This window comes from Zootermopsis nevadensis, unplaced genomic scaffold (assembly GCF_977971745.1).
Source record: "Zootermopsis nevadensis isolate Lab colony 2312 unplaced genomic scaffold, Znev_1.0 Znev_ptg000024l, whole genome shotgun sequence".
NCBI classification, from domain to species: Eukaryota; Metazoa; Arthropoda; class Insecta; order Blattodea; family Termopsidae; genus Zootermopsis; species Zootermopsis nevadensis.
This window is the reverse complement of record NW_028259156.1, coordinates 7211103-7225811: the sequence shown is the minus strand read 5'-3', so window position 1 is coordinate 7225811 and position 14709 is coordinate 7211103. Positions and strand designations below refer to the sequence as shown.

General features: G+C 37.3%; 1 protein-coding gene across 1 annotated transcript; it reads right to left on the bottom strand.

Annotated features, from left to right (window-relative positions):
* Positions 1 to 6051: 6051 nt before the first annotated feature.
* LOC147872783 (eukaryotic translation initiation factor 4 gamma 3-like) lies at positions 6052 to 13963 on the bottom strand. Its single transcript, XM_087354848.1, has 10 exons — positions 13858 to 13963; positions 12524 to 12599; positions 11632 to 11778; positions 11039 to 11097; positions 10175 to 10333; positions 9443 to 9580; positions 8744 to 8959; positions 8092 to 8156; positions 7323 to 7476; positions 6052 to 6312 (listed from the first exon to the last, which is right to left on the bottom strand). Exons 1-10 carry the CDS (start codon positions 13882 to 13884, stop codon positions 6178 to 6180), a joined length of 1176 nt encoding a protein of 391 aa, XP_087210974.1. The 5' UTR covers positions 13885 to 13963; the 3' UTR covers positions 6052 to 6177.
* Between the last annotated feature and the right edge of the window lie 746 nt (positions 13964 to 14709).

The window sequence follows — 14709 nt, the reverse complement described above, 5'->3', positions numbered from 1 at the left end:
TACATGCTCGCTTGATAATTGAAGGGTCTTTTAAACTGAGGTGCTCTCGTGTCTGCTTTGCCAGGCTTCAGTCTGCAATAAGCATGCTGTTCCATACCATTAAAGCTTGTGATTTGTACTACAGCACACCACGTGGGATGACATCAGGTCAAAGGCGGTACTTCTGCCGTACTTCCTGCTTCTCGATGACAACATTGTCGATGATGATGATGAAGACCCTCAGTTACTAGGCACTCAGCCTCACTTTCAAGGTCAGTACAAAAATTTGCAACATTTTAGTTTGTGTTGCATGGGAATAATGTTTAATTTTTGACGTTCTATTACTTTTAGAAAAGGTGCTGAACCTGAGGGCCATGTTGCCTTCAAGTAACATAATAATATAAATGTCGCTGTTTTGATTAGGCCTTCGCTGATATTTGTGCACTGTAACTCTGGTATGATTCAACATTCACACTGCCTTATTCTTTAACTTGCTTAATGCATATAAATTGCAGGTATTAGCAAAATAATGGTCATGACTGTGAACTGCAGACTGATATCAGTAACATAATGGGTTGTTAACTTCTTGAAGTACAGTCTCTTCTAGAAGCTGAGTATTTACTCAGCTAGTCCAGACATTAGCCACGTGTGACATTTTGTAACGTACTAACACTTTTCCAGTGAGGCGCTTCTAGCACCCCACCTGCCCTCCAATATATTTGCAGCTGTTTGATGTCTGGACATCCTTTCATTCCGCAGGGGACAGGCCACTTAGCATGTTGAAAATGTTTAAACATACCTTTTAAGAAGGTGGCTGTCCTGTCGGTTGTAATGCTGTCATATTGTAGAAGATTACAGACGTTTCAGAGGTGCATGCTACCTCCATTATCAGGGAGATTATGATGCAGGCAGCAAGCACCTCTGAAATGTGGTTAAACTTCTGCCACATGATGGCATGACAGCCCACAAGAAACACATCTTCATATTCATGACTGTGAGGACCTGAAATTATACGTTAATAAATTTATGTTGAGTGAGGTCTGATGATGGCCACTGAGATAGGCTGTATTGAACATTCAGAGTCAGACACAACACAGAGAGTTGTTTAATTTTCGTGAGCTTGGTCTTTGTTTTACATTGAAGGTACAATTTTATCATCATGTTTTCAGAGACATAACATTTGTGTTGTCTTATAAACACTGCAGTAAGGATATTTCGGTACATTTTAATTTGCCTGCTTTGATGTGACTTCTGTAATATGTATTGCAGTTTCTCATTTGTTTCACCTCCTCTGGACGAAATCCACGAGCAGCGCCCAACCACAGTGATAACAACCTCCATTGGTTTTTAAGCTTGTATCTGATATATGCAGTGTAAATTATAAAGTTAGAGATTGGTGCTTTTTATTATTGCCTCACACAATCAGTGATATTTTATTACGTATGTTTGAAAAATTGACAAGAAACCAACAAACTGCTTAGAAGATAAATGGCTACAGGCTTCAACCAGTTTTAGGCTCTACCAAAAATTATTATTATGGAATGGATTTTGTGTTGTCTGTCACAATAATATACATCAGTGAACAAAATTATGTGATGTTAAATGTATTACATTACAATAAAATCCTCTCGGGCTATCAGCCGCGTCAAGTGGTTAACCAGTTGATGCGGCTGATAGCCCGAAAGGATTTTATTGTACACAGTCGCCAAGAAAGCTGAAGAACATGCATAATATTATATTACATTTACAGATTGAGATTAAAGATACACTTAGGTCATATTTGCAACCTTGAATTTATTCCCAAAAGTATAATTCCATCATTGCAGGCTGTATTCATCAACTGACCTTAGAAAAAGTCCACAGCTCATGTGGTTAGTTGCCGAGTTCTCAATTTGGGAGCCCGGGTTGAAACTCAAGACAGTCCATGTAGGATTTATGGTGGGCAAAATGACACTGAACACTCTTCTCAGAGATATTTCGTTCACTCAGACACTAGATTAATATTGTCCGTTGCTCCGCGTTATTTGTGGACTGTAAGATCAGGTTTCTATGGGACGCATTTCCAGACAGGCAGTTGCTTCCCTTCACGATAATAACAGTAATGCAGAACGTTGCAGTATTAGAATAAAAACGATACAGAATTAAAATCAATAATTTAAAATATGGGATGGGCTGTGGATTGTATAAAATCTATTGTTGCTGTGTGAAATGTGGTTCTGATGTTTCTCCCTTATAATGCTAAAAGTAAACTTGGGACCAGCTTTACATGGAACATTATGGGGTGGCCATTTATTATTTCTTATTGTAATATATGTTTAGTGTTTGCCTGTATACTGTTGTTCCGCTGGCCCAGTGTGTGTTGTGATCATGAGCGGTGTACCGATGTTCTAGTTCTGTGTTGACTACAGTGGTATTCTGTGATAATGGGCCAGTTCCTGGTTTCCTGACTCGTGTTCTACCTTAATCCTATAAAATTGTTGTAGTAATCATTTGACAGTGCCCATAACAGAAATATTAACCAGCCATGTGGAGGGTCACACCAGTGCACTGATAAATGTAATTCTGCAAACCCTCCCTCACTGGGAAAGAAAGAAGCCAGGAAGAAGTTGAGCAGTTTACCCAAAGTCTTATTAAGTGTTGTCAAAAACTACAGTGAACTAAGGGAGTGAATAAAAGACCAGGGAACAGCTGTGTTGCCACGTATATTTTGTTAGATGCTTGTTTTCCATTTTCTTTCTTGAAAGTCAGTTGTGATTGGTGTTTAGTATCTGGGGAGTGTTCACTCTGAAGCAATTGAAACTGAACCAAATCAGGTCACACCGGACTTGAAACTTCCTGGTATCCCTCTTAACCAACTCTTGGTTGCTGAGTTCATCATTTAATTATATTCCAGATCGCTGTTTACACTGTAGAACTCTGAATTCTTTATTTTTAAAGCAGATTGTGTTTGTAGGTGTCACTAGGTCTGTTCCGTTTATGTGTTAGAGAGTTGCGTAATGATACTTCAATTAACAAAGTTAACGTGCTTTGTGTGTGTTACCTACTCAGCTATGAGTATATGTTCTTCGATACTGGGAGTGCCTGGAATAAAACACGTTAAAGAGACCTCTATCTAATATTGGACGAGCCTTTTAAATGAGGTGAATTATGCAGTGACAGTGCGTATTAATTTGATTTTGAGTATTCAAATAACTTGTGTCTTTGATGTCAGCACGGAATAATTAGTCTGTAGTGCCATGATGATACTGTATGTGTAAGTGAAATATTTATTAGTGTCGTGATTTTAGATCTTGTGATTCAAAGTGGCAAGCCAGACAATCATTATTTTATTGCGGTCATTAAATAGGACTAATTGTTTATATTTTTACACACGCAAGCCGACTCCAGTGAGAAGTTGGCAGAACACTGAGATAGGCTTTCATACTTGTATGATAAAATAAAAAATAAAAATTGCTTTCATCACCACAACCTCAAATCCTACATAGAACGAAATATGACTGGTAATAAGACAAATGCAGAGGAGTGCGTTGTTAAACTGTGGGCCAAATTAAACATGTCTTACATAAGCGAAAAGTGATTAAAATTTTGAGATTTTTGGGTAGTTTTGGATCTCCAATAAGAACACGTATTCAGAGTTTCAGTCATGTAGTGCAAGTAGCAGCGATCATCTGTTATCTTGAGAATGTTGAAATAAAAAATGTTCCCCCACACCAGACTATTATAGCTAAATATTTCAGTACACACACTCGTGTATTTGCGATACCAAGTTAAAGTATTCTGTCTTTTTTTATTTACATTTATTCAGCATGCCCCATTACAAGATTGCAATATTACATGCATTAATATAAAACACTTCAATAGAGTATACCTTTAATATCATGATCCATTGCCACCGTTTGCTCCTATGTTCCTGTGCTAAACTGTATTATAATCAGTGGATTCAATGAATTTATTAAAATGACCTAAAAATTTCTGAACAATATCTTCATGCAACACTGGCCATGTGCCACCATTCTTGACTATTGCATCTGTTAAGTTCCGCCTTGGTTGTTGTAGTTTATCGCAGTCATATATGAGGTGATCCACTGTTTGTGCTGCTTTCAGACATTAGCATCTTGGGTCGTCAATGATCCCAAACCTGTGTAGATATGATTTGTTTTTGCCATGGCCAGTCGTCATTGCTGCCAGTTCAGGACTTATTTCAATATTTAGCTTCATTGTTTGTCACACTGACGGGAAAAATTTCTTGCACGCTGCTCCTTTATTGGTGGCGCTCCACGCATTTTGCCATTTTATAATCCCTTCCTCCTTTGTTTCTTTAATAATTGTACTTTTAGGCTTCTTTGCATGTACTACATTTCCACCATCTTCTGCTGCTGCCTTCGCTAATCTGTCCGCTATTTCATTACCGAAAATTCTGATGTGTGCTTTGATCCACCCAAAATGAATAGTCCAATTTTGATCTTTGAGATTCCTTAATCTATTTCTTATCTCAGATATTACAAAGCCATGTTTGAAGTTGTTTTTTAGTAGATCGAGAGAAACTGGACTATCTGTGTATTCTTTCCTCAATGCTGATTTCCCTTAAAGTTGTTACTGCATCCAAGGCCTCTAGAATTCCGATCTGCTCAGCTTGATTGTTTGAGCAGTGATCGGGTGACTTGGTTTTTAAGCTATGAATTAGTTTTCCATTTTTGAAGATAACAGCGGCAGCACTCACCTTTCCTTGGTGTTTACTTCCATCTGTATAGATTTCCACAGTGTGTTAATTGAAGTCTTTCACTTCATCAAGAGTTATTCTTTCCGCTGGATGAGACCATTCCTTCTTGTTTAATGGTGCTCCGTACTCGTTAGAGTCATCTTTCAATCTGTGTATAGTTTTATATATCTGCACTGCTTCTTCGATAGTAATGCAGATAGGATATTCTGTCTTCCTGGTCTTTTCGAAGTGTGCATTTGTCAGTAGTGAGCGACCAGCCCACTGCCTCTGCACAATTTCTACTCAATCCTTATCTTTGTCTGCTATAGCCAACTAGTAGGAATCAGGAGAGACTTGTGTGAGAAATGGCAAGGGAGTTTTGCTTAGGAAACATGTCGTTCATTGTTTTTTGTGCCATAAATCTACGGCATGGGACCGCCGGCTTTAGTTCCCTTCCGAAGGAAGTTGTTCTATGGATTTTTATCACCCCTTAAAATTCCATCAACCTCAGCAGTGTTTGAACTCGCGTACCTTGGGTCCAGTGGCGACGACATTAACCACTAGTGCAATGAGGGCGACAAGTTCGTTGAAATATTACTTTGCTAAAATAATAACAGGAAAGTTTATGAACATGTTTTTTATTTAATATTCTTAAATATATTAATTATAAACAATTCAGAAAACATTAAATAATTTAACTATTTAACAAAAAATAAACAATTGAACTATTTTACAAAGAACTAAACTATTTCACTATTTAAATACTGAAGTATTTAACAAAAAAACTAAATTATTTATTTATTTAACAAATGTGAACAATTCAGATATTTAAAAAAAAATGAATAGTCTAGGTATTTAAATACTAAACTATTTAACAAAAAATAAACAATTGGACTATTTTACAAAGAACTAAACTATTTCACTATTTAAATACTGAAGTATTTAACAAAAAAACTAAATAATTTATTTATTTAACAAATGTGAATAATTCAGATATTTAACAAAAAACTGAACAGTGTAACTATTTAAATACTAAACTATTTAACAAAAAATAAACAATTTCAAGATTTAAACAATTGAACTATTTTACAAAGAACTAAACTATTTCACTATTTAAATACCGAAGTATTTAACAAAAAAACTAAATAATTTATTTATTTAACAAATGTGAACAATTAAGATATTTAACAAAGAACTAAACTATTTTACTATTTAAATACTGAAGTATTTAACAAAAAAACAAAATAATTTATTTATTTAACAAATGTGAACAAATCAGATATTTAACAAAGAACTAAACTATTTCACTATTTAAATACTGAAGTATTTAACAAAAAAACTAAATAATTTATTTATTTAACAAATGTGAACAATTCAGATATTTACCAAAGAACTAAACTATTTTACTATTTAAATACTGAAGTATTTAACAAAAAAAACTAAATAATATATTTATTTAAAAAATTTAAACAATTGAGATATTTGAACAGTCAAAATATTTAACATCCATTCCTTGGAGCCCAGTTGCTTTGCCGGAGTTCGATGACGTAGTCAATCTTAAACTTTATTCTGCTAGAGAGCACTGCCTTCTTATTTGTTAGTTCCTTCATTGTATGAAGGAACTCAGACAGATCCTGCAAGAAAACAAAAATTTAAAGTCACATTTCAAGGGCATAATTAACTTCTTACGCTTATAAGCCTACACATAAAACTAGAAAATTCTGCCACTACTCATGTAGTTCACATAGAACTTGCTGTGTGGGAAGGCGCGTGTAAATTTAAATTGAGAGCTGAAGGTTGCTGTCTCGAACAAAACGTAAGTATGTGTCTCATCTAAACAAAGGCATAAACCGAGATTTTTGGTGGCTGAGCCTAGACATGACCCTTCGATCAGATTCCTGCTTTGTCCTGTCAGGACTGAGTGTATTCTGACATGATTCAGCAGAGGTGATGAGAGGAAACGTAAAAGTGTAACAAAATACTGAGCAAGATTCCCGTCGCACTAGACGGGGACAAGTTGAAGTCACGGCATGAGGCGTCTTTATATGAAACATGTTAGAGTGTAGAAGAGTATGAAGAAATTCAGAAGAACATGTCACGGTGATCATTTATCACACAGAAACACTATTCAGAATATTGTCAGCGAGCTCAGAAAGGTATTTCATATCAGAATAGATGCAACATCCTCACGCGTTCTTTACAATGTGCACTTTCAACCATCGAATCCACCTTCTGTGACAGTTCCCAATTTGGCCACCAGATTGCAGCACCTGACTTTCTACCTAGGAGGATATTCAAAATAGGATTATGCGAGGTCGTGCAGAATACCACAAACTCCATATCAAATTTCATCCTAGTCTGTCCATTGGTTCTCGAATTGAATGGACTGGAAAGACAGATGGACGAGAAGGTGCGACCAGCCCTTAATGCCTTCTCGCTATGGTTTTGTGCAAAGAATGTATAACATGTTACAAAATGGAAGCCAGAAAGTCAGTGAGATCAAAGGGACACACTTACTGCTTTTTGCATTGTACTTTCCGTATAAACCTGTGGTCATCATAGAGCCCAAAGGAAGGCAATAAATTACACGGTAGGAGAACTGCAAATTAAAACTAAAAGTATTAAAAAATGAAAACAAACATACTTGGCTCTTGCTCTCAAAATCCTTTCCGGCCGTCATCAGAAGAGTGCAGAGGCACTCCAAGGAATGTTCGTCTTCTTTGGTAAGGAGACGTTTAATGCAATGCTGCATGGTGCTTGTGGCGAGCATATCTGCTTTATGCAGCTCGCCAATAAACCTGTAACATGGTGAAGAATATATCACTTGGGTTGAGTTAAGACAATAGTAAAAGTCCAAAGAACAGAAGAGAAACGAGGTTCTTTGCCTCTACAAGGTACAGAAAGATTTGTGCCTTAAAATAATGAGAACTTTTGTTTAAATAGATGGAATTTAATCAGTGTCTTGTGTGTGATATATATTTTTGAGGTGAAATATAATATTTCTGTACGTGGTCCTGTAAAAATCTGTATCTGTTTATAAATATAAAACAGCTGAGACAGAATATTGAAAATTTCAAATTAAATAATTATTTTTATGTAATTTGCATTTGATTCTGTATGGAGGTAAGCCATCAGTGCCATTTCACGACGCAAATACCAAGAAGAAGAAATACCGAGGAAGTGGAGACTTTATGATAGTGTGTGATCATGTAAGCAGCAGCATTATGAAGCACATTTAGAAATTGGTCCTGGATTTTGTGGAACACTTGCATACTGGAGGGCAAGAACCCATTAACATTTCTAATTTCCTCTCAGTGTCTTGTCCTAATTCACAACCTTTAAGTTCACTACTTTCAGAGTCACTGATGAATCAAATGTAGAGCTTCAAAATCACAAAGAAAAATGTAAGTTACCTGATGTTTCCTATTGATTTCATTTGTATCCTTCGCAGTTCCTGCTGTAGTTCGGTTTTCTTTGCCTGCAGAAAAAATAAGTAGAAAAGATTAGAAATCGCCTTTATTGATGGTATCTTGTAAGAGCCCTTCTTTAATGCACCGCTTTCAACATATGTAAGTTTGCATTTTAAAATTTGTGTCCACGATACTCAGCCGGTCAAGAAGCCCCCTGCCTTTATGCCCCCAAAAGAACGCCATGACCTAATGAGAAATGTCGAGTGCAGCCGGAGTCCATTATTATGAGAGTTTACAACATTTTGAAAAAAATGAGTACATTAAGTGTTCATTATAGGAAGTTAAACTAACCTAAGAAGTTAGGAAAATGTTTTTTTCATCTTGAGGAACCATTTAATTCATAATAATTTAAATTAAGTTTATGTGCGTTCTACAGTCAGTCTTTATCAATTATGTCTCTTTCTTGTCTTTCAAGAAGTCTTAAAACCTGAACAACATATTGAATAATAATTTTTCAAATGATAGATATTCATCTTCAAGCAAAAAGGGAGGAGACATCTATTCCATTCGATCAAGCAGACGGAGCTATTCCCAATCAGTGGACAGAAGCGTAGTAACATATGACCGTAGACAAAGACATTAGAGAAGCACTTACTGGGTCTGCTGTTTCCTCAATCTCTTTCTGTGTGGCTTGTAGATTTATTTCTGCTTCAGGATTCTTTTCAAATTCTGCCCGGCATCGACCTAGCAGCAACTTCCTGAAGGTGACATCTGGTTCGCCATTGTTCCCACGCTCTGCCGGAACTTTCATGCTGGAGAGAACCTTGCACATTCGTGCATAAATCTCTGTGAACTTTGGTTCATCAACAGCCTGCACATAAAAACACACAACATTATCACTTTGCTCTCATGTTATATTTATGAAAAACAACTCTGTTGAGCATACGTTACATAAACTAAATTTATGAAATGATGGCCACCTAAATGAAGCTTCAACAAAAGTAAATCTTTATCCCTTAAACCTGAGAAACTCAAAATCTCAGTCAGATGCAAGACACATTTCATGACAGCCTTAATTTTCTTGCATAAGATAAACATTTTTAGATGAGAGCAGATAAATTCTAAGCTTGGAGGTGAATTTAAAGAGAGAACAATCAGCTTACTGCTTTTTAAGATTATTATCATAGTGAACAGTAACAATTATAATTTTCACTTGCCCCTAGCGTCTCCAATACTACACTGAGGATAACTTCAATATTTAAGAAATTGAGCTGCAAAGTTACAAAAGAAGGGAATTTCTATCAATATGACGTCTCTGTCTGAATGTATCAGCTGCTAAAGACCGGTGCCTCACCTTTTCAAATATGAGGTCGATGACGCCCTTCAGGCGATCGCTGCTGTCAATTGGCAGATCCTGGACTTGTGAAACTAGTTTGTCAAACTTGTCAGGCGTGAGTTTGTTGAGCAAACTGCGAGCCTTCTTTAACAGCTCCTGCAACATCAAGTTCCCTCTCATCATCTGACAGAACGCAAACACAGAAATAAAGCGAAACATGTTTTACTTCCTTAAAGCCTTCATAGAGATGATTAAAACCTAGAGCCAGTTGCTCTGCATGCGCCGTCCAGCCGCGTTTTGTCTACACCGAAGAAGAAGTCTGTTGTCATGAGAAGCCAATGTCTATTGAGAAATATAATTACAATGCATACTCATTATATGCAATTAAACACTTGGAAAGGTAAACATTGCTTCTAAAATCAAAGAGTAAGCAAAAAGAAAGTTTATTTTTTAGTGTGGCAAAGTTCCAATAAGAAGTGATGAGGAAATTAGGAGGAGACGAATTCCGGAAATGCTTGCAGCTTCTCAGATCGAAATGTCTGATCTTTAAGAGCATCAAGATTAAAATATAGACCTACAATTTTGCCTGTTCCTTAATTTGGCGATGAACCTTCAGTTTCAATAAGCCACCTAGTTAGTTAGAGTAGACTTAGAGCAGGACTGTTCCTTTCAGCCATCTTGCATTGGGGCAGATACAGCATTATTGACTGTTTCCAGGATCCTGTCCTTAAATGAATGCCAGGAACATACCTGAGTCTGGGCAGCCTGCTCGTTGGTCGCCGGCTTCCTTCGCCCAGGTCGCCAGGCGTTTTCACATCTCGCCAGTTTCACCTCATTGAGTTTTATTTCAATGACCGGCCTGGTGCTCATGGTGTTTGTAGTTTCAGTGGCTGGCCTTGCTGCAGGCTGCTGTGAATGACACCAAAGCAACACAACATTAACCAAAAGTGTTCACTCTTAAATGTTGTTTTGATCACAGTATTACGTACAATTTTTCCATTTTCTGGCTTTAATCATGCATTTAATACATTACTCGATGCTTCCTACAGCTCAGATAATAAGAGACCTGTATGTATAAAGCCCTAAACAGTACATGACTGAAATTAGGCTCCAGGTGTTGTGTTCATCACCTCTCACAAAAAATACAACATTTCTTCTGCTGCAGTTGACGTAGAACTGTTCACTTTATTATTTTCTATCACAGTTTATATGTTCACAACTGCATCATCAGTGAAAGATGATACACCCAAATTATGCTATTTCATCCGTAAAAGCCTTGGGTACCCTCTCTTTTGACAGGGAATACTCGTGTCCGACCCCATCGACATCGCGAGTCACCGAGTAACTGCCTTAAGCTATACTTCGTCCTACAAACTACACTCTGACAACTACAGATGAAATCCTTCTCCTCCTCTTCAACAAATGATTCAGTCCGAAATGGATTTGACTTCTCACTTTTATTTACACGCCTTAGAAAGCACTTACCTCTTCATTTTTCCAATATCTGACAATTTTCAGTTACTGTTTAGTATTTATGATTTCAAGGAATCGTTCATTAAAGCACAGAATAACTCAGAGCCATGCCCCACAATGCAACAGAAAGTTTAAACGTACCTGATTTTTGTCATCCTTCATTGCCTTCAGCTTCTCAATTAGCTGTGTTGCAGCAAAGTCTGTAACAATCGATAATTATTTTAGATAGTAAAATTCCTCTTTTGACTATATGTTAACAAACAAGAAAGTTTGTCTTTCGAAACTGTTACGAATGTAAAGATGGAAAAAGACGAGAGGGTTTTCCGAAGACCAGAAACCCATGTCTCATGCAGCCTTAGGTGTAAAGAGTGGCAGCTGATAATGTTGAAAATTATCCCACATTTCGACTAACAATGGAGTTGCCTTCTTCAGGTCAGAGATTGCAACCGAAATGTTTTGTGAAATGGATAATTTCAAACTTTAATGCCTTTCACCTCCTAAGGCTCGAGGTCAAAATATGAGAGCAAACTCTCTTCTTCTTTGGGTACATAAATTAGTCTGCAACTCAGGGCGAAGACAAAATATTGAAGGTAACTAGAACAAAATGCCTAGGAGAATATCTGGATATCTCATGAGACATGCAGGAACATGGTAACGAACAGAATTTCATACTGAGGCAATTTGCAGCCTGTAATCTTTGACTTAGTACTTAAATAGAATGAGAGCAAACATACTTTCTGCTTGCAGCTGCTTGATTTGCTCCGCCTGCAAATTTCTTTCCTTCCTTAGGTTGAGGTTTTCTTCCCTCACTGCTGCGAGACTCACTTTATGCTTCTGTCCTTGCCGGCGCTCGAACAGGACTTGGTTTTTGAGTTCCGTGTCTGTAACAATTCACGACTGCATCAAATGGTCTGTTAAATTCCTCATGTGACGTTATTTCAAGAAACAGCGTCAGGAGTTAAGTATTACTACGTAAAGAAAAGAGTTAGTTTAGTTAAAAAAAATGAACTGTAATAAGAGTTTGTAATTTTGAAATTGCATTTTTCTTGCCCGTGATCAAATTCCAAATTCAGTTTAAGAGTCACTTCCAGTTGGAAAAACCAGTGTCTCTTACGCAATGCATTACTGATTGCTATTTGCAGTGTTTAAAACTGGGATTTGCATGCTGGTCACCGGAAAACATTCTTCTTAACGAAGACGTCGTTAAACAGCCTGGCTCTCATCGAGTCTTCCCGAAAGAGGGATGGGTGTCTACCCTGGGGGACCATCAGACAGACCTCATCCTCGTCACTTGTGACTGAGGCGCAAGGTACACGTGGACACAAAATTAATCTTGGTCTCAACTCTCAGAGAGCAAAGTAAACGTACATAATTCACTAGAAAATGATTCTTTGAAGTCCAGCAAATTTAAAATGTCTGAGAATGACTATTAAAAAGGCAAAATTGCAATGCATTTAACGTTTTTTGGTTTTCCTTCTGACAAAATCACTTAAAATAATGAAGAGTTGCTGGAAGTCTGGGGGGCATATCTGGACATCTAGAAAGACGTACATAAACATCACACTGACGAGGTTTACGGACTGTACTCCACAACTTACTGCATGCACGGAATTAAACCACACTTACTCTCTGCTGCCAGCATCCTGATCCTGTTCATCAAGAAGCAAGTGATCCTCGTGTCTTCAGTTTCAGCAGGGTTTACCTGAGGACAGACAAAAAATGAGTCATTTTATAGTCCAAGAATTCTCTGCAACTTCATGAGGTTAATATTTATTATGAAATTGTTGTCCCAGTCACACACAAATCGCATGTGCCTTGGCTGTTTGTGCTGCACTGCTATCGATTTTCGTTTCTGCCAGAAAATATTAAGAAGACCTCACTTATAGAAAGAGAAATTAAGGCTGTGTCAGATAACGAGGCCTTCCTTGTAATGAATGATTTACCTTTAAAATTAGCATGTTAGGAAACGTTTCAAAGCTTTAATTGCAATATACAAGTCAGTTTATGATTAATCTGTAATACAAAACAACGATCCTGAGAAATTAAGCTGTTCACTCAACAATAACTTTCCTCTAGACGAAAAAATTAAGACTGAAAACAACCTTTAACAATGTCTGAATGCGACAAGTGACCCAGTCATAGGTCCCTATCAGCCGTTTAGCCTAGCCGGAATTCAAGTAACTTTGTTGATGATGGCGGACGTGTGTTGCTGCTAGCATTTGAATTCTTAAGAATGACATAAAATCCCTCAAGATAACGAAATAATAATATTTGTTTAAATCTTGTCAGTCACAATCACAATAAAATTCCTATTAAATATTAAAATATTACTATAATTAGCATTTAAATATTTAAAATATATTAAATGATGTTCTCATCGAAATGTTCGATTTACATTAGATCATCACTTTTTACACGACATGTTTTGAAACAAAATTAAATTATCAAATATATTATTTTATTTTCTAATTTTATTAATATTCATTTAGTCTTTATATTATTTACTTTACAGGATGATAACAAAACGTTCACCCACACAAAATCATGTCAAGCACGACATACATATACAGAACAACTTCGAATACGATATTAAAAAATACAATAAAATCTGGAAGAAAACTTCATTTGAAATCTGATAAACATCTGACTAAAAGTTGCATTTAAGAAATTATATTTAAGTTTATATAATTTTATACACCTGAAGATGGTTCTTTTAGAACTGAAACATGTCGTGTAAAAAGTGATGTTCTAATGTAAATGGAACATTTCGTTAGAGAACATCATTTAATATATTTTAAATATTTAAATGCTAATTATAATAATATTTTAATATTTAATAGGAATTTTATTGTGATTGTGACTGACAAGATTTAAACATATATATATTTATCACAATATGACGCAACTTTATCATCTCAGAAATAATAATATTATTAATAAGTAGGAAACCCTTGACTCACCCATTGTGAAGAGCTGGAGACCTCCATGTCGCAGGCAGCAAGATTTGAATAAGAAATTAAACACGTTGCAGGAAATATTTTCACTATATATATATATAGAATTATCTTGTTCTAGAAGCTGCTCACACCACCATTCGTTTCACACTGAGGAAAGCCAACCAACTACTGAGTAGAGCGGGAACCAACCAACCAAAGAAGCTAACTGAGGGCAGAGGCCTGCGCAAGCGCAAGCATCGTCCCTACCTAGGTGAAACCATTCCTGCGCACAAGACGCATTGCTGGAAATGGTAAACGGTCGTAATATAAGAACGGAAATTTTGCTAACGCTAACGGGGTTTCGTCGTGGCGGGAGCCTCGACCATTCAAACTGGGATTTGTTGCTGCTGATGGGAGGTTATCCTGTCAGGCAAGTTGTCGAAGGAATTTGGTTGGTTGGGTCTCTGGGGTATGAACCCAGAGAGGGAGGGGCCGTTTCGGCTGAAGGCCTCTGCGGCATGGGGGGAAGATCACTTCAGCTGATGGCCTCCATGATCGGGGGGAAGGGTGGCGGGCCGTGCCCCTATTAAGTTATACCCTGGCATTCGCCTTACAACTGAGGAAAGCACGGAAAACCTCAGTCAGGGTAGCCGAGTAGTCTAACCACTCGTTGTGCTGACTTGGCCGTCTTTTGGGGATGGCTTCGGCTGGCCTGCTGAACATCAGTCGCCCTCGGTTGCCCTTGGGTGAACTCTGGCAGCCCTCATTCGGCACGAGTGTCTTCCGAGTTGCCGAACTAAGGGGTTCCCCACACCAGCTAACCTCGAGTCAAACCTCTCAGTTAGTGCTCTGATGTGGTCGGCAAAGAAAGGGACC

Excerpts from the sequence above, each read along its gene's own strand:
- LOC147872783 (XM_087354848.1), bottom strand. The coding sequence starts at position 13,884 with ATGGAGGTCTCCAGCTCTTCACAATGG. Across the intron at positions 11,098-11,631 it reads CAAGCAGCTGCAAGCAGAAA|ACTTTGCTGCAACACAGCTA; the intron begins GTATGTTTGCTC and ends CGATTGTTACAG. Across the intron at positions 8,960-9,442 it reads TCGACCTCATATTTGAAAAG|GCTGTTGATGAACCAAAGTT; the intron begins GTGAGGCACCGG and ends TTTTATGTGCAG.